The sequence below is a fragment of the Brassica oleracea genome, chromosome C7, assembly GCF_000695525.1.
Source record: "Brassica oleracea var. oleracea cultivar TO1000 chromosome C7, BOL, whole genome shotgun sequence".
NCBI lineage: Eukaryota > Viridiplantae > Streptophyta > Magnoliopsida > Brassicales > Brassicaceae > Brassica > Brassica oleracea.
The window spans coordinates 44,453,493-44,470,496 of record NC_027754.1 but is presented as its reverse complement, the minus strand read 5'-3'; the positions used below and the strand labels follow the sequence as shown (position 1 = coordinate 44,470,496).

General features: G+C 37.7%; 5 protein-coding genes and 1 non-coding gene across 6 annotated transcripts; 1 reads left to right on the top strand and 5 right to left on the bottom strand.

The window, feature by feature from the left end:
* Positions 1-1,550: 1,550 nt before the first annotated feature.
* On the bottom strand, positions 1,551-6,584 carry LOC106303408 (histone-lysine N-methyltransferase ATX4). Its single transcript, XM_013739685.1, has 22 exons — positions 5,926-6,584; positions 5,807-5,862; positions 5,544-5,727; positions 5,207-5,332; positions 5,038-5,106; positions 4,883-4,950; positions 4,702-4,794; positions 4,521-4,613; positions 4,296-4,431; positions 4,100-4,202; positions 3,905-4,004; positions 3,705-3,829; positions 3,413-3,446; positions 3,253-3,357; positions 2,955-3,171; positions 2,801-2,887; positions 2,667-2,726; positions 2,493-2,582; positions 2,320-2,406; positions 2,158-2,232; positions 1,974-2,074; positions 1,551-1,860 (listed from the first exon to the last, which is right to left on the bottom strand). Exons 1-22 carry the CDS (start codon positions 6,547-6,549, stop codon positions 1,770-1,772), a joined length of 2,724 nt encoding a protein of 907 aa, XP_013595139.1. The 5' UTR covers positions 6,550-6,584; the 3' UTR covers positions 1,551-1,769.
* A 782-nt stretch (positions 6,585-7,366) lies between these two features.
* Positions 7,367-8,528, bottom strand: LOC106304048 (protein BOBBER 2-like). Its single transcript, XM_013740430.1, has 2 exons — positions 8,132-8,528; positions 7,367-7,990 (listed from the first exon to the last, which is right to left on the bottom strand). Exons 1-2 carry the CDS (start codon positions 8,475-8,477, stop codon positions 7,479-7,481), a joined length of 858 nt encoding a protein of 285 aa, XP_013595884.1. The 5' UTR covers positions 8,478-8,528; the 3' UTR covers positions 7,367-7,478.
* A 2,278-nt stretch (positions 8,529-10,806) lies between these two features.
* On the bottom strand, positions 10,807-11,826 carry LOC106303406 (protein BOBBER 2-like). Its single transcript, XM_013739684.1, has one exon. It carries the CDS (start codon positions 11,797-11,799, stop codon positions 10,807-10,809), a length of 993 nt encoding a protein of 330 aa, XP_013595138.1. The 5' UTR covers positions 11,800-11,826.
* A 1,305-nt stretch (positions 11,827-13,131) lies between these two features.
* Positions 13,132-14,620, bottom strand: LOC106304879 (E3 ubiquitin-protein ligase SINAT4-like). Its single transcript, XM_013741269.1, has 3 exons — positions 14,157-14,620; positions 13,679-14,065; positions 13,132-13,614 (listed from the first exon to the last, which is right to left on the bottom strand). Exons 1-3 carry the CDS (start codon positions 14,322-14,324, stop codon positions 13,252-13,254), a joined length of 918 nt encoding a protein of 305 aa, XP_013596723.1. The 5' UTR covers positions 14,325-14,620; the 3' UTR covers positions 13,132-13,251.
* Positions 14,621-14,777: 157 nt separating this feature from the next.
* Positions 14,778-14,849, top strand: TRNAQ-CUG. The gene has a single exon. It is a non-coding gene; the product is annotated as a tRNA-Gln (tRNA).
* A 241-nt stretch (positions 14,850-15,090) lies between these two features.
* LOC106303405 (membrane protein of ER body-like protein) lies at positions 15,091-16,332 on the bottom strand. Its single transcript, XM_013739683.1, has 3 exons — positions 16,019-16,332; positions 15,845-15,906; positions 15,091-15,579 (listed from the first exon to the last, which is right to left on the bottom strand). The coding sequence occupies exons 1-3, from the start codon at positions 16,284-16,286 to the stop codon at positions 15,091-15,093; spliced, it is 819 nt and encodes a 272-aa protein (XP_013595137.1). The 5' UTR covers positions 16,287-16,332.
* Between the last annotated feature and the right edge of the window lie 672 nt (positions 16,333-17,004).

The window sequence follows — 17,004 nt, the reverse complement described above, 5'->3', positions numbered from 1 at the left end:
CGTAACTCTCACGTTCCATGCATAGAACCATATGAAAATACAAAATAGGTCAATGTCGGAGAAGAAAAATCAATGACCATATGACATCGTGAAGGGAATTTTCACGTGGACAAAACACCGACTTTCTATTTGTCAACAAACGAAGACTTTAGTTTTATTCATCACCAAAATTGGTGAAAAAACAATAAATGATTTACTCACTAAATCTGGACAACTTGAAATGACGTTTTAACACGTCGGTGGGTCACAAGACTCGCAACTGAGTAAAATCATAACTTTTTTTTTTGTCAACCTCATAATAGTAATTTTCAGCTTACAATTAAGTGAAAGGCACACAAGTATATATGATTTCCCAATTAACCTCATGTCATCAAGTTTTGGAAATTAACTAAAAATAGGATGATACAAATGGATGAACCTTACTCATGAAAATTGACGTTTTGGGAACTAATACTTTGCACGTAACCACGCTGTTGGAGAATGCCAAGTTTAAGTTATTGGTATGTTAAGACGCCAATTAGCACAACGTCAATATATATTTTCGATCTAAATCTGCGTGGTGTGTGTGTGTGTTTAGAGATGTAGGAAGCTAAGGAATATGGGTTTTAGTACAAGATAGACGAACAGGAATCGGTCTTCTTTTCGTTACTAGTACGAACGGTCTTAGGTTCTTAGGATGAGTCTAACAGCATCATTATTGCCGAGTCCTTAGTAATTGGTTCTTAATTTTTTTTTATCCGATTTAAAAAAAAAAATATTTAAAAACGAACCAATCGCGGACTGCCACGTTTCAGTAGGGCCCACAAATAGTACAGAGACCAAACCAAAATATCTCTTAGTCAGAGACTTTCTCCTTAGGTTCTGGTGTTTTTGTGAGACCCCTCTTGTTAAGGACCAAACTAAGAACTGCAGTAATGTTGCTCCAAGGAAGGTAGGCCACTCATGTAGAGAATAATCAGATGTTGTGAAGGGGCCTCACAATATACAAACTCTTTGACGGTGAAGAGGCCTAAAGAATGGCAATCCATGTGTCAAAAAGTCCACCAAATACGCTCGTTATATTTTTTTCTTTGGTCTCTTCAGAAAAGTCTTTAATGAACGAAATGGTAAATCTAGTGGTAAAATACTTGAGGCACGGTGCAAATCCGTCTGTTATGGTTAGAATGGGAATAAAGTTGATGTTACTTAGTTTGGATTTTGAGCTTGGTCCATACAATTTACAAGATAGTTCAGTAACAAATGATCTAGATACCCTGACATTAGTAAAAAGATACATTCCAAATTCGGATTAATCAGTGTGAGAACCAATCCACTTTTTAACACTATCTACCGGATTAGTTGATAAGGATATATATTTAAAAGTGAAAAGTTCATTTTCATAATTTCTTTTGTACAGCTCCATGCCACTATTCAAAAGTGAAAAGTATAATGTTCTTCTAAAACGTGTTTAGGGCGGACTAATTTTAGTTTTGACAAATCGCTGACGCATGCGATCGAATTCAAAGAATAGGCTTTTGGAAAATTGGAGATGCAGCAGAGTTGGAGGAGGAAGCTGCATTCACTGAAGGTGCATCATTGACAAGAATAAATAAAATTGGATTCTTCCTGAAACTAACAAGTTATCTGTACAGAGAGCCATAAAAGAGATAAATAGTTGGGTCACTTATTAGCAATAACTCTATCGTTTCTTGAGCAAAAAAAAAGGAGAATATTGCTTGGCTTTATCTTCTTCTTCTTCTTCATGTTGTATCATGTGCACCTTATCTAATCTAATTCATGAATTTCCTGCAGTTGGGGGCTTTACATAGGCATGCCACCTTGGATTCCTCTGGCTCGTCTGGATCAAATAAGTAATCATACCTGCCAAACAACACACACACAACAACATTCTCTTAAACTAATGTATGACATATTAACATCATGACCTTTAGATTGAAGAATACTATTTATTATATGTAAAATCTGTAGTGTACGTTAACTCCTCTCCCACAGCTACATTGGCCTTGGCGATCAGAACAATCCTGCTTTCCCCATCTCCTACGCTCATTATCCTTGCATAGCAATTTGGCGTACACTGCACCACACATCTTGAGTTTAGGCTTCAGAGCCTCTAAATTTATTAGTACATGTAAGAAGTCCACATTCCAAAGTGCTTACCGAATGGTTGATCAGCCGAGCTATATTCCCTTTATCTGTAGCATCAACCACTACTTCCTCACTGATCTTGAACAGCTGCAACATCACAAAATCCTTCCCTTGGTTAGTAAGAGAGATAGAGAGAGAAAGATACAATTGTGGAGAGATTAAATGGGAACTCACGTAGCAATCCTTCCCTTCTCTGCGGTACCCTGCTTCTCTCAAATCTGCAATGCTACCTCTCACTTGTTCCCCTCTGTATTCAATAACCTGAAAACAAAATAGCTTCTCTCATCATTCACTCTCATCCCCAAATAGAACTAAACCCACATTCATAGATGAGACTCCTTAGGTACCATTTCTCCATCTTGGATAATTCTTTTAGCGAAAAGACCCCATCCATGTATTCCAGATCTCCCAAAGCAGACCCTATCCATTTCTGTCCTCTGTCACATGAAACATACACTTGTTACATTTGATCAAAGACAATACCAAACAAAAAAGAACCTGAAACATCAAAGAATGCTTGCCTGCAAGTGGCGAAGTCGTTCCCTGAAAGATGAAAACGATTTGGGTTCCTCCGGGACATGCTACAGGTAATACAAAACCAAAACTGTCAGATCTAGATAATAGTTGGAGAACGGAGTATGAAGACTTTCTTTACCCTGAAAGCGTTTAGAGTTCGGATTGCTTCTGCTGGATGATGGCTTGGTCCCCTTGTGTGGTTCGGGATAGCTTCTTCTTCACTCCTCTACAAAACCAATATCAGCCTAGTGAACAATAGCGCTTTTTGTGGAAAAGACACAAGATAGTAGTACCTTCTTGGTATTGATATTTCTTCTATATACTCGACAACGAGCAGCAGAAAACGGATCATCACATGTAACGGTATCCTCTGCGGGTGGTTCTTTATGGTCCCTTCTGATTGATGTTATAAGCCGGGAACTGCCACTCTTCTTGTTTTGGACAAGACTTTTTGCAGAGAAGGCCTCTTTAGAAGTTTGCATAATTAACACAGTATCTGGATCTGGAGCCCTACACACCAAAACAATAGTTTATTAAAACAGCATTGGGTTTTGGTTATAATACCACAGCTTCTTTATTAATAAATGTTACCTGTGATAAGCACAGTAGGACAGCATCTTTGTTATCTGTCGACCATTTTTTTCCAAGCTGTGCAACTGCATACATAATGCATGGAAACACTTCTTGATATTAAGACTATAAAGGTGAAGAGGCTAAACACTTTGTGTATCTAAAACCAGTTCTATTACACAATGTTTCCACATCCGTTGGCTTTAGTGCACCTCCTATCATCAGTCAAAACATTTGTCGGACCAAAGAATATAGTTAATGGCTGGATAAAGCCTAAACAGATAGCTGAATATGCTTTATAAAACCATCTTTAGAGAAATTATGCAAAATTGCTACCAGGAAAGCAATCACTTTTAGAAAAGAAAGCGTTTTACTAGCTGTGACAAATTGAACTCAGATAAAGAAGCTAACACCGTATCACATATAAGTTAAGAAGAAATATCTTAACGCCACAAAATGAGAAAGGCATATACCTTTTACAGGGCAGAGGCAGCAATCCCGCTTAATACTTGGCTTCTGGCATGTTGTACAGACCCATGAGGTGAAATCATGAATATTTCTAGCCCCATAGCATTCTTGATGCACTGCTATTTGGCATCTGACAAGAAAAAAGAAAGAACAAACATCTTAAACAATGACATGGGAATGCTTCACAAGTCTCCTTTAATAGTACCTGTTGCAGATAATAATCTTGTTGTAGTCCCAGTCTTCAACCCATCTACAAACTGCACATCGTTTTGTTGTCCATTTCGCATTGACCGGTTCATACCTCTCTGCCAACAACGGAAAAAAACCGCCAAGAAAAGCATCAGACAAGTCACTTGAAAAGCTTTTCAACATGTTACAAGATAATCATTTTCTTTTATACCTGACAGAAAAGCACGCAACTTCTGCTTTCTCTGCTTTATGGAAGGTCGTTTAGGAACATTAGCTGCTGTAGCATTTGCATGTAACTCGCCTAATTTCATCATCTGCAGTGTAAGGGAATGGTCCGGCAGATAATTATGTCATTTTACTTTTACCTAAGACAGCTAAAACTCAGAAGGATTTGCAATTGTACAAACCCATTCTTCTAGCGGCAGCTTTGAGCTTTTGACTTTCACACTCGTCTTCCAATTTCTTACTTTGGATCCGGTATGCTTTTCCCATTTACTAAGTTGTTTCTTTTGAGGACCACATGAGCCACACTTACATACGACTCTGTAAATAAACAACATTGTGTAAGAAGTTATAAACCTGAGGGAGAAGTTAGAGGAGCGTAAAGAAAAGGTAAAATGGTATCTGCTTACAGATGGAGACTTGGGAAATAGATTCCTTCAACTCCAGAGCATACCACAATCACCTTGTCAGGAAGAACCATCCCACCATCGCCTTTGCCAAGTCTGTACCAGAAACCTCCCAACAATGTAATTTGACAATGAAAAGACAGTTGTTGTGAAACCAATAAGAAAATTAAAAGAGGAGGCCTACTTTGACTTTGAGTCTGGTTTTTCTGAATCTGATAGCTCAAAGTTGAATTTAGCTCTGCAAGTAGGACAGTAGTAATCTGTTTCTCCCAAACCCCTTCAGAGACCATCAAATGAGCTTTTGTTTCAGCACATGCAAGCAGATTGGAATAGGATAACCTTAATGAAGTCCATAATTGCATACTTTCAAATGTTTATCTGATGTTTTGTCACACTCTGCGTGTACCCAAACTTTACAACCATCACATTTCACCTATGCCGATATAAAATGATCAAAATAAGAACAACAAAAACCTGAGGCTATACACTACTACAGGACCTTCAATTTTTGAATTCGTACCCATGTTTGCCTGTCCAAATGATTACTTATCTTCTTGCATATACCACAAGTGTGTTTTGATTTAGTCAACTGCAACAACAACCAAAGTAGTCTTACTCGTATCCAACCAATTTCTCCATTAATTAAACCTAAACTAAGCATAACCACGTAATAAAAAGACACTACATACCCTTGAACATGGTTTACACAACAATTGATCTCCGGGAATCAGAGCCTTCAGTTTTTTGGCCATCTCATAAGAAAATGCTGTTTCACATCCTACACAGGCTAGTAGATTTCCGTATTTCATCAACTCCTGCAAATAATAAAATTAATTAGATAAATATTGGAGGAGATTTACAGACAAATTAATATAAAAATGGACTAAGGGGCATAAAACCAAAATTCTTATCAGCATTGTTTTCTTTTGATAACTAGAACAAAACCAATCAATGAATGTGTTGCCAAAGTAATGCTTGAAAAGGAACCTATGTAAAACTAACTCATAGACAGAGAGAGACACTTGCCTCGCTTGGAGCATTGTTATTGAGATCCTGACTCCATCTGTGGAAAGAATCGTCAAAACTCGAGTTACCAGCAGCCGTGTGAATATCATGCATCAACTTCTCCATGAATCCTTGATCTGCCAAAAATGCTTCCTCTAAAGCCATCTGAAATCTCCCAGGGTTGCATCCCTGTTGTTCCTGGAACCTGAATCAGTAAGTAGCTGTTAATCACTAATCCACAATTAAAGACACTTTAAGAATATATATAAATTCAAGAGATCCACCTGGCAACATAATCCATGAAAGGGAAGATCATCCCTCTCCTCACCCATGCATAATCCTGCTTACATTAAAAACAGTCAGAATCCATATCCGGAGAACCAGTTTGTCTCTCTCTCCTTACCCTTTCATTATCGTTCCCAGAGTGACCAAAGAAGACAACGCAGGCTGAATCAGGTACACAAGAACGCAAGACAAGCTCTGGCGCTTGTGTCAAGGGATCAATAACAATGGCTGGCCAAAACGGCTCAGATCTTCCAGGTTTAGCCCAAACCAAGTCACCTGAATAAAAGTTCTCAGGCCCATAAGAACCAACCCTTTCGTCTTCCCTCTCTCTGTCAACAACACAAGCACGGGCCTCCTCAAGTTGCTTGCTTTTCAAACTAGTAGCTTTCTCCTTCCTGCAGCGTTCAACTTCACCCTCGCTGACGTTCTTGCCATCTTTCCTCCAGTTATCGAGCACAGAATCTTTGAAGCGAGAAGGAAGCGTACGGATTCTCCCTCTAGATGTCCGAGGAAGCGGTGGACGGGGAGCCTCCGTCGCAGTGGACGGTGAGTGAGAACGCGGAGCAGAGAATACATTCCGTCCTCCGCCCGGAACGATCCCGGAGGAGATTTCTCCGAGAAGGCTGAGAGGGAAGTAGTAACCTCCCAAGCTCGACTTCCTGGAGCCACTCACCGAGTTACTGAGTCTGCACCGTTTCAAACTCGGTATCATCTGGGTTTTAAGTTCCCGTTTAATAATCATCTTCCTTCTTCTTCTTCTCCTGCAAATTCTCAGAATCAACAGCAGAGCAAAAGCAAAAGCAAAAGCAAAAGCAAAAGCAGAGCTCATGCTTTTTTCTTCTTCTTCTTCATTCATTTTTTTTGTCTTCTCGGACACAATTTAAAGATCGCGTCTCTTGTCCTTGTTCTCTTACTTTGTTATCAAAATCAAAGTTTTTCTCTTTTTTTCAGTTATTTATACATGAGTTTCCGTTCCAAGATCCTTGTATCTGCGACCAATGTACCTACTTTCGTTTATTTTCTCCCCTATGTTGTGAACAAAGTTACGGAGAATAGCCAAAAACTACTACTCTCTGCACAACTCTCCTTACGTGTTCCTCCTCTGTTTATAAATGTTTGTTCTGCTTTGTTGTGCACCGGTGAGCCAGCTTTATGGAAGAAAGCAGCTATGACAAAAAAAAAACAAAAAAATTGAAAAGTTTCCCACCAAATTTTTCGGAAGGGTGTTTATGTAATTACACAACTTGTCTGGGATTTCCGGTTTAGAAATTAACCGAGGATCTCTGTGTTTTGTATAGCAAGGAGAACCAGATCATATTTGAGTTTGTTTTGTTATGAATGTTCAGAAGATCATGTTCGTGTTGATTCGTTAAGCAGCAAGCTTCCGCGTTAAACCTTGAGGTCCGTTGAAACCAATCAGAGAAGTGATCTGTGCGGTTTCATAGCGTTATAAGTTATTACATGATTAGAATTTAGAAGTCTAAGATCATTCAAAAAAAAAGGATTAGAAGTCTAAGATGTCAATGTTATAGAAATAACATGTTATATAGAGAGAATTATAGCCTAACGATTTATATTAGCAAAACCAAAAGGGCAGGTCTGATCTTAGAAGCCACAACAAGATGATAGTTAAATATTTTGATATCACTAAAATAAGAACAAAGGAAAAGATTAGTTAAACTTTGCATTAGAGAAGTCCATCTCAGGATGCTGAGACATAAACTTCTTCATCATATCTTTCTTCTCCATCTCATCACTCGTCGGGAGTCCCATCTGCTTCTGCCTTTGATCAAACATCATCTTCTCAACCGTACTGCGAGTCTCCGGATCAAGATCAGACAGTTTGCTGCTCTCCGGCTCAACTTTCTGAGTGTCAATCTCAGGCTCCCCCTTCACACAGCATTTCCACCACTCCATCTGGTCTTGCTTGGTCAAGAGCACCGATATGAGCTTCTGATCCTCGATGTTCCAGAAGCAGTCGTCAGGCTTCACAGCGTTGAAGAATTCTCCGTCTATGGTTGGTTCTTGCCCCTTGAGACCAACTTTAAGACGGTTCTTCTTGATCTCACAGGTAACTGAGCGTGGTTTAGTGCCGCTAGGAACTGGAATGGTGATTGTGACTTCCTGGAGATTCTGTGTCCACGAGTATGTCTCGAAATCAAGACCATTCCCTTTGTTAGGAACTGCAACAAACAGGACAAAGAAGTTAGTTTGCAGTAAAGATCTAAACTTTATCCTCTAAAGGCCTTAAAGATCCAAACTTTATCCATCTAAGAGCAGAACCAAACAAAATCAAGATCCAATTACCACTAAGAAAGACTTACCGATGGGACCTGCTTTCTTCTCCTCCACCTCCATGGGCTCTGTAGGCTTCAAGTGCTCCTTCTTCGGCTTCTCCACCTCCATGGGCTGACTACTCTCCTCTTTCAGCTTCTTCTCAAGGGGTTTCAAGCTCTCTTTCTCCTCCTCCTTGGCTTCCCCCAGCCTCTTCTTTGCGGCCGTAACAGCACTGGCGATCTCCTTCTCCGCCGTGTCTTTCAACAGAAAGTCGCTCTCTTTCCCAATAAAGTCGAGGACTTTCTCCAAAAACCCTAGTGGGTTTGAAGGGTCAAGACTTGCATTGAACGGCAACGAGGGTTTCTCTTCCTGCATCTCAGAGATGATCGCCATTGGTATTTGTTAAGCTTTTAAGGATTTCTTGCTGGTGTAGATCAGAATGAGATTTACTTGATGACAATGAAGCAAAGGATGTGTATTTATAGTGGCAAGAAAGGAAGGTTCCAGAAGAACCCTTCAGATTTTGTATTGGTTTTTTCCTTTAGTTCCCAAAGCTTTATCTAAGTTTTCCATTATTCATATAACTTTCCTTATTCAAAGTCTTTTCTTGATTTTTTTTTTGTCAAAGAAAAGCCTTTTATATTCATTCAATTAAATAGTATGGAAATTTGCAAATCCCTAAATGAGAATATGTGTGCGCGCGCTTCTTCTACTAGTTTTTGGCTTTTAGATTTTGGTTTTTGATTTTCAAATTTTTTTATTTTAACTTTTAGTTTTGGTTTTAATTTTTAGATTTTGATTAGTTTTTTAGTTTTAGTTTTAAATTTTTTTCAAAAAATACTTAATACATTATTTTAAGATACAACAAAATAGCAAAAAAAAAATATTAAGGAGTTACCATTAAAATTTATCAAAATATAGTGATTATTTTTTAAAATAAAAATACATTAACATGTTTTTAATTTTTGTATATTACACTAAAATATAAATCATAAAATATCTATAAACTATACAAAATTAAAAAATACTAAAATTTGAAACTATTTATAAATTTTCTTAAATAAATTTTAAACTTGAATGGCTATTTTTTATTTTTCCAAATTAATATAATGTATTGTATTAATAAAACATAATATTTTATAATTTTATTTATTTTTAATATGTCTAATAGTTATTAAAATTATTCAATAATTATTAATAGAAATTCACAACTAATTGTTTACAATTAATTAATATTATATACATATATCTACATTTATTTTACAGAAACAAAACACAAATAAATTATTAAACATTATTGTTTATGTGATATCTTATGTACAAAAACTTTATGAGAATTTTATCTTTATGAAAATATTGTTGTGTTTTCTACAAAAACAAATTCCTTTATTTCATTAAAACTCACAAAAGTTGATTTATGGTTTTTATTGATAACTTGGTAAAAAAATTGAAAACTAATTTTTCTAAATTTTAAGGAATCTATTTTAAAATAAAAAAGAAAAGCTAAAATTTGATTCTATGAAAAATGGTTTTTGGAAAACAAAACGCTTTAGATTGATTCTATGAAAAATGGTTTTTGGAAAACAAAACGCTTTATAGTTGAAACTAGGCCTGGGCGTTCGGGTACCCGTTGGCATTCGGGTCGGGTTTTTCGGGTTTTCGGATTTTCGGGTTTACGTTTCTAGGTCCCATACTAAAATTTTATTAGTACGGGTCGGGTTCGGATAATAACACTTTGGGTTCGGTTCAAAATTGTATTGCATCATAAACCCATAAAGTAATCATATATCGTACAGATTCGGGTTATATCGGTTCGGTTCGGATATAACCAAAGTAAAAAACAAAATTTTTGAAGTAAAACATAAAGAAAAACATCTAAATTAAATAAAAATTAATCTATCACATATAAAATAACAATAAAATGTTAAATCAAGCATGAAAACAAACATCATTTGTAAACAATATGTATTGCCTTATAGAGAGTAGACTTTTTATTTCAATGAACAAATTATAAAATACTTATTTATAACTAATTGTGTACTTAAAGCATTTATTAGAATTTTAATATTTATTATTATATATAATATTACCACAAATATTGAATTTAATAATTGGAATACTTATATATATTTCAAAATATTTATATTGACTATTAATTTCGGATTTTTCGGGTTACCCGTTCGGGTTCGGTTAATAACACTTCGGATTCAGATATTTTTTTTACCACCCTACAAAACCCATTCGGATATTTTTACGTTTCGGGTCGGGTAACGGGTCGGATTTTTCGGTTCGGATTCGGTTCGAATTTCGGGTTCCGGATTTTATGCCCAGGCCTAGTTGAAACCAATCAGAGAAATGATCTGTACCGTTTCATAACGCTTTAGATTGGTTTATAATTTATACCAACAGTTATTTTTCTCTCATCGTTGGTAGTATTGAACAAATCAAAACAACATTAATGAATTACAATTCTAGAGATGTCAATGTTGTGTTACAGTCTCATTTTCCATTTTTTTTAAAACGTTACCCTTTGCTGTCTGTACATTCACAATCTATCAAAAGTCAAAAGTTATTCACGTCAACTGTTAATTCATACGGTCAAACTATAGAGAGCAGCATCAAAGAAGCTTATATATAATTAGATTTTTAGAGACAAGATGTAACATATATAATCAGCAATCACTTGAGTAAACTCCAACAACTTGTTATCCTGTCCTAATCATTAGTACTTAGGCTTATTCGTAAGATTCATCCTGAACCTTCGTTCTGTGCACATTCCTAGAGAATCATACTGAGACATGGACTTCTTCTTCAAATCATGCTTCTGCCTTTCATCAAACATCATCTTCTCAACTTTACTGCGAGTCTCCGGGTCGAGATCATCCAGTTTACTGCTCTTCCGGTCAACTCTCTGAGTGTCAATCTCAGGCTCCCCTTTCATACAATATTTCCACCACCCATGCCAGCCTTGCTTTCTCAAGAGCACCCATATGACCTTTTCATCCTCGAGATACCAGAAGCAGTCGTTAGGCTTCACAGCACCGAAGAGTGCTCCATCTATGATTGTATGTTGCCCCCCTTGGAGACAAACTTTCAGACGGTACGTGTTGAATTCACAGGTAACATACCGTGGATTGGTGCCGCTAGGTACTGGGATGGTGATTGTGACCTCCTCGTGATCCTGTGTCCATGAGTATTTCTCAAAATCAAGCCCATTCCCTTTGTTAGGAACTTCACCAAGCGTGACATTCCACCATTTGTTAGGAATGGCACCAAACGTGAACTCTCTCTCCTTAGGCTTCTCTACCTCAATAGGTTCCGTAGGCTTCAAACTTTCCTTCTTCAGCTTCTCTACCTCAATGGGTTCCGTAGGCTCCAAGCTTTCCTTCCTCAGCTTCTCTACCTCAATGAGTTCCGTAGGCTTCAAGCCTTCCTTCTTCAGCTTCTCTACCTCAATGGGCACACTCTCCTCCTTCAGCTTCTTCTCAAGGGGCTTCAAGATCTCTTTCTCCTCCTCGGCTTCCCTCAACCTCTTCTTCGCAGCCGTAACAGCACTGGCGATCTCTTTATCCGCTGTGTCTTTCAACAGAAAGTCGCTCTCTTTCCCAATAAAGCCAAGGACTTTCTCCAAAAACCCTAGTGGGTTTGAAGGGTCAAAGCTTGCGTTAAACGGCAACGAGGGTTTCTCCTCCTGCATCTCGGAGATGGTCGCCATTGGTATTCGTTGAGCTTTTACGGTTTCTTGCTGGTGTAGATCAGAATGAAATTTACTTGATGCCAATGAAGTAAATAAAGATTTTGTATTTATAGTGGAAGCAACAAAGGCAAAAAGGAAGGTTCCAGAAAAAAAACCTTCCATATTTGTATTTGGCCTTTCCGTAATCCCCAAGTTTTTTTTAAGATTTCCAATATTCATATAACTTTCATTATTCGAAGTATTTTCCTTTTTTGTCAAAGATATTTTACTATTTATCATTCAAAATCATATGGAAATCTCCCTAAAATTATTTACAAAGATGTGTCAATACAAAAAAAAAAAAGATAATACAATTTACAACATTTTAATTGATTTTAAAAAGCTTGAGATTTGTTTGTATCAGAATTTTATTTTTATTTACAATAAAACCTTAAATATTTGATGGAATCCTCTGGACAGAATAAAGCAGATTTGATGAGGCCTGGACAAAATAACCGGAACCGAACCGAAATACCCGAAACTGGAACCAGACCAATACCCTCAGATACCCAAACGGTTCCTATATTTTTATATCTGAAATAACCGAACCGAACCGAACCGGAACCGAAGGGAGAACCGAACGGATACCCGAATATATAAAAATATTAATTATATATACTATAACATCCCTAAATATATATTTTTAATTTAAAATTCTATTAAAAGTATCTGAAAATAGTTGAGGATAACTAAATTATTATAAAGTATCCAAACTACCCGAAAGTATCTGAAACTATCCGGATAGTTTTATCCGAAATATTCAAAGTAATCCGAAATATCCAATTTTTTTTATCTAAATCATACTAACTATTTGATATTTTACCCTAAATAACCGATATTTTATCCAAATTATCCGAACTACCCGAACTATCCGAACCCGAACCGGATCCAAATGAGAACCGAACTTTTTCTGGATATTTTCCGATTTCTACATTTACTATCCGAACTGAACCGAACCCAAAACTATCCGAACCGAACCGAACCGAAAATAAGTCAAGTATTAAATGGATCCTCTAGCCCCTATCCGAACTACCCAAAACCCGAAATACCCGAACCGAGCCGAACCGATACCCGAAATGCCCAGGCCTAGATGAAATCTCGTTGACAGAACAATAAGATTTGTTGAAATCTTACATGATATACGATCTCTTAAAGTTATATGAATTGATAACATCATATTTAGCTTTTGCTTATTTGACAATTCTGAAATTCTGTAGCTTTAATTTAATTTTCTCAAACGCTGTTAAGAACATCCTTAAACTTGATTTTTTCTTAGATCTATAAAGATGTTATATTTTTCTCAATCTCCATGTACTTGCAACCTTAAGATTTGAGCATCTGAACTCTGACAGAAGGCTTACCCATCAACCGAGACTATACTTGTGACAAAGATCAAACACATTCATTCAAGATAGAGAGGATGATGAATGATCAGGAAGACATGTTTGGCATGCAAACCCCAGAATCTGGACTGTGTAGTTCTTTCCAGATTTTACCAGTGACTCTAAGTTTAAGCTCTTTCCTATCACCGCCGGAGAAGAAGAGAGCCATGTTTCTTTGGATGATGAGACCGTCGTTGCTGTCTCTTACTTTCCGGTGACTATCTCTGATGCTTCTCGGGGTCCCTTCCCATGTTAGCTTCCTCCCACTGCCTCCAACTTCCAAGCTGTAGCTGTACCTCCTAGCTTCTTCCTCGTCTCCCATGAATCTCAAGAACGCCATGTACACCGGACCCATCCCTAGCTGGAACGCCTCAAAATGGAGACAGAAGTATTGCCCAAAGCAATGAAACACCTGAAACCCAGACAAAGGTTCTGTCATAAAGTATTGCCCATTACATTGAAGAGAATCATGTCACTGTTAACATCCACGTGGCGTTCTCTACTTCACGCGGATTGGATTTAACGTAACGGTGGTTAAAAGTGGAGGCCGCGTGCATGTCAACTTTATGATCATCCCTGAGATGAGCCACGAGGAAAGGGATGCCTCCAAGGACACCACACTCGGAGCCAGCGTAAGGACAACCGTAAGGTCTGAAGTTACAAAGAGACTCGTGTTTAAGTTTGCTGTAGTAAGGAAAAATCTCAGGGCATCCGAGGTTGAAATACTTGCAAGGTAGCTCAAGGGACTCGGCTACTTTCTCGAGAGCTAAACATCGTATATCTCCAAGCTCTTGTCTACACGTGGGACAACGGTTGTGCACTCTCACTTTACAGGTCGAACAGAACGTGTGTCCATTTTGACACTACAACAAAAAAAAAAAAAAAAAGATTATTCAAGCAAAAGCATTGTCCGAACAAGAACACAAAACATTGTGAATTAAAGTTCCACATTACCTGATGGATAGGAGGATACATGGAAAAGGTACAGACAGGGCACTCTAGAAGCTCGTAGACGCTAGTTGCCGCCGGACCGACTGTATTGGTAACGACGGCGTGAGTCTTGGTGGTGGAAGAGAAGTGGTGAGTTCCGTACGATTCGCAATCCATACTCTCCGTCTCCATTACCAAAAATCAATTTCCAAAAATCGAAAAAAACAAAAAAGTCCCTAAATTTCAAAACAATTAAGTCAAAAAACCATTCATTTTCTCAAAAAAGTCCCTAAATTTCAAAACAGTAGCTTGCTTCTTAACACTTTTAGGAATCTGTGAAAAATGGATTTGATTATATAAAACTTCGAGAAAGGAGAGACAAAGGGTTATTGACAGAAGGAAACCGAATCGGCCTTGACTCTGTCTCTCCTCTCTCTCGTCAACGTATGAGCCGTCCAGATGCTGAGGCTCCTTTTGAATCCGACGGTTCTCTCTCCAACCCAACTAATTGGATTCAAACCCAATGCGAGCGTAACTGATGTCCGGTAATGTTCTTTAAACGTCGTCGTCGTTGTAGCGTACTTTTACGGCAAGCGAGATAAAACTACAAATTTATGTCTATATTGATTTTTTTTTATAACAAATGGTTCTATGGTCTAGCGGTTAGGACATTGGACTCTGAATCCAGTAACCCGAGTTCAATTCTCGGTAGAACCTTCTTTTTTTCTTATTTTTTCATACAAATCAAATGGTATGATATTCATAAAATTCGAATACAGCCACCATTTATTATTTTTTGTTTCCTACCCTTGGAAACAACTCCTGCACTCACAACAAAGATTTGGCATCTATATATAAAATACACACACACACACAAGTTTAACAAGAGCTCACAAAGCAAAGCAAAAGAGAAAAGTAACAAAACGTTGGATCCTTCTCAGAGACGAAAGTTCTATGTTCAGTATGGTGATGAGTATCCAAAGCCACCAGCCTTTCTCCCCATAAGTGAAAGCATCATCTCCCCCGCCGGAGTTTCAGACCATCCGTACTTCTCAATCAACTGATTCACAACGTTACCAACCACGTACGTAATCCCCGACACAGACACAGCAGTCGCAGCGTAGTACAAAACGCTCTTAAAGTAGCTGCTTCTCGGGTTCTTCACGTGAGCTTTCGCTAGAGCGAGCAAGGCGATACATATCAGAGATGCACCGAAAACTGATGCCACTTTGTAGTCTTTGTTGTGTGCTTTGCTGAATGAGAAGTAGTAGACGACAGGTGGGAGTAGTCCGGTGATTATAAAGGATAAGATTGCGACTGTTGCGTGAAGCATGAAGTTTTCTCTTCGTCCCAAGAGTCGCTTGTACCGACTTTCTTTTGGACCATTGGTCTGGCTTTCAGCTGTTGTTTCTCTAATGGGTACTTCCTCCTTTCTGATTTCGTGGAGCTACCAAAAAAATTTCTCAGTAAGTTTATTGAGATTGTGGGTTTAAGCATAACTCAGACCCGGTTTACAGCATAGGCAAAGGAACCGATCGCTTAAGATCCAGACTCGGTCTTGAGCATCATGCATGATTTTATGCAACAATTTTAGTCGTACTTAGGAAAAAAATTATATGAAAAATACAAACTCTTATTCGAGCTTATGACATTATGAAAATTTTAAAAATGTCAGACCAGTAAAGATTAGGAAACATTAAGTGATTGCTTACATTATGAATAATGAGAACAAGCCCGCCAAATAAGTTCGCAAGCCCTAATACCAAAATGTTCACTGCAGCCACAACGGTTGATACGAGTGAGAGGATTTTCTAGTAATGAACTTTGTGCGTTGAGTTTCACAATCACAATGAAACTGGTATGCTAAGGGGTGAGGGTGTACTTACATGTTGAAGCACCTGAACCAGCGGCAGATGAGATAACACCGAGGCTTGTGATTGCTTCTGCTAAACCTCCATATACGATGCTTTTCAATATCTCCACTTTACGTCCTTCAACAACTGGTGTGATCAGTAACGGTTCCGCTAGAGTCACTGGGTTTGATACGGGGAGAGATGCTCGCATCGGGGTGAGACGTCCTTTTTTCTTTGGTGGTTTTTTCCTGTCATCATTGGCCATTTTTTGCTGTGTTGATACGGGGAGAGATGATCGCATCGGGGTGAGACGACGTCCTTTGTTTCGTGAATCATGTGAGTTTGTAACTTCCATCATTTCATGAAAAGAATGGTGGATTTTTTTGCAAGTCAAAGGAGAGATGCAAAAGCTAAATAAGAGAAAAAAAGATTGGCTACCACGTTCTGTTTTCATTAGATTTGCTTCTCAAAAGGTATATACTACAAGACATGAACATGGTTTCCCCTTTCTCAGGGGGTGTTATTCAGTTAGTAATTTGAAATCAATTATTAAAATTTTAAGATAGTTTAAGTTAATGGATTCTAAAATATTTGCGGTATGCATTTGATTTTGAGTTTATTCATTTAACTCCATATGAAATAATTTAAAATCAATCCAAAATACAAAGAATTTTAAAATCTTTAAAATTGAATAACACTAATTTTAAAAATTAGATTTAAATCTATCATTGAATAACACTAACAGTACATTATGTCCGTTAAAATACATAAATGAATAACACCACCTAAGAGTGGCCCAATTATAGGTTTGTACCATGAATCAAAGTGGTCTCTGACCCATTTGCACTACGATGTAAATTGCTTAAGAACCGAACCAAGGCAGGGGTAAAATGGTAGAATGTTATTTCGTAATATCATCTCCATTTTAAGAGGCATTCGAGACATTTACATACTAGATCAACTTGCTATCAAATATCTGAACTTTACTAATGTTTTTTTTATCTTCCACACCCGTTCTC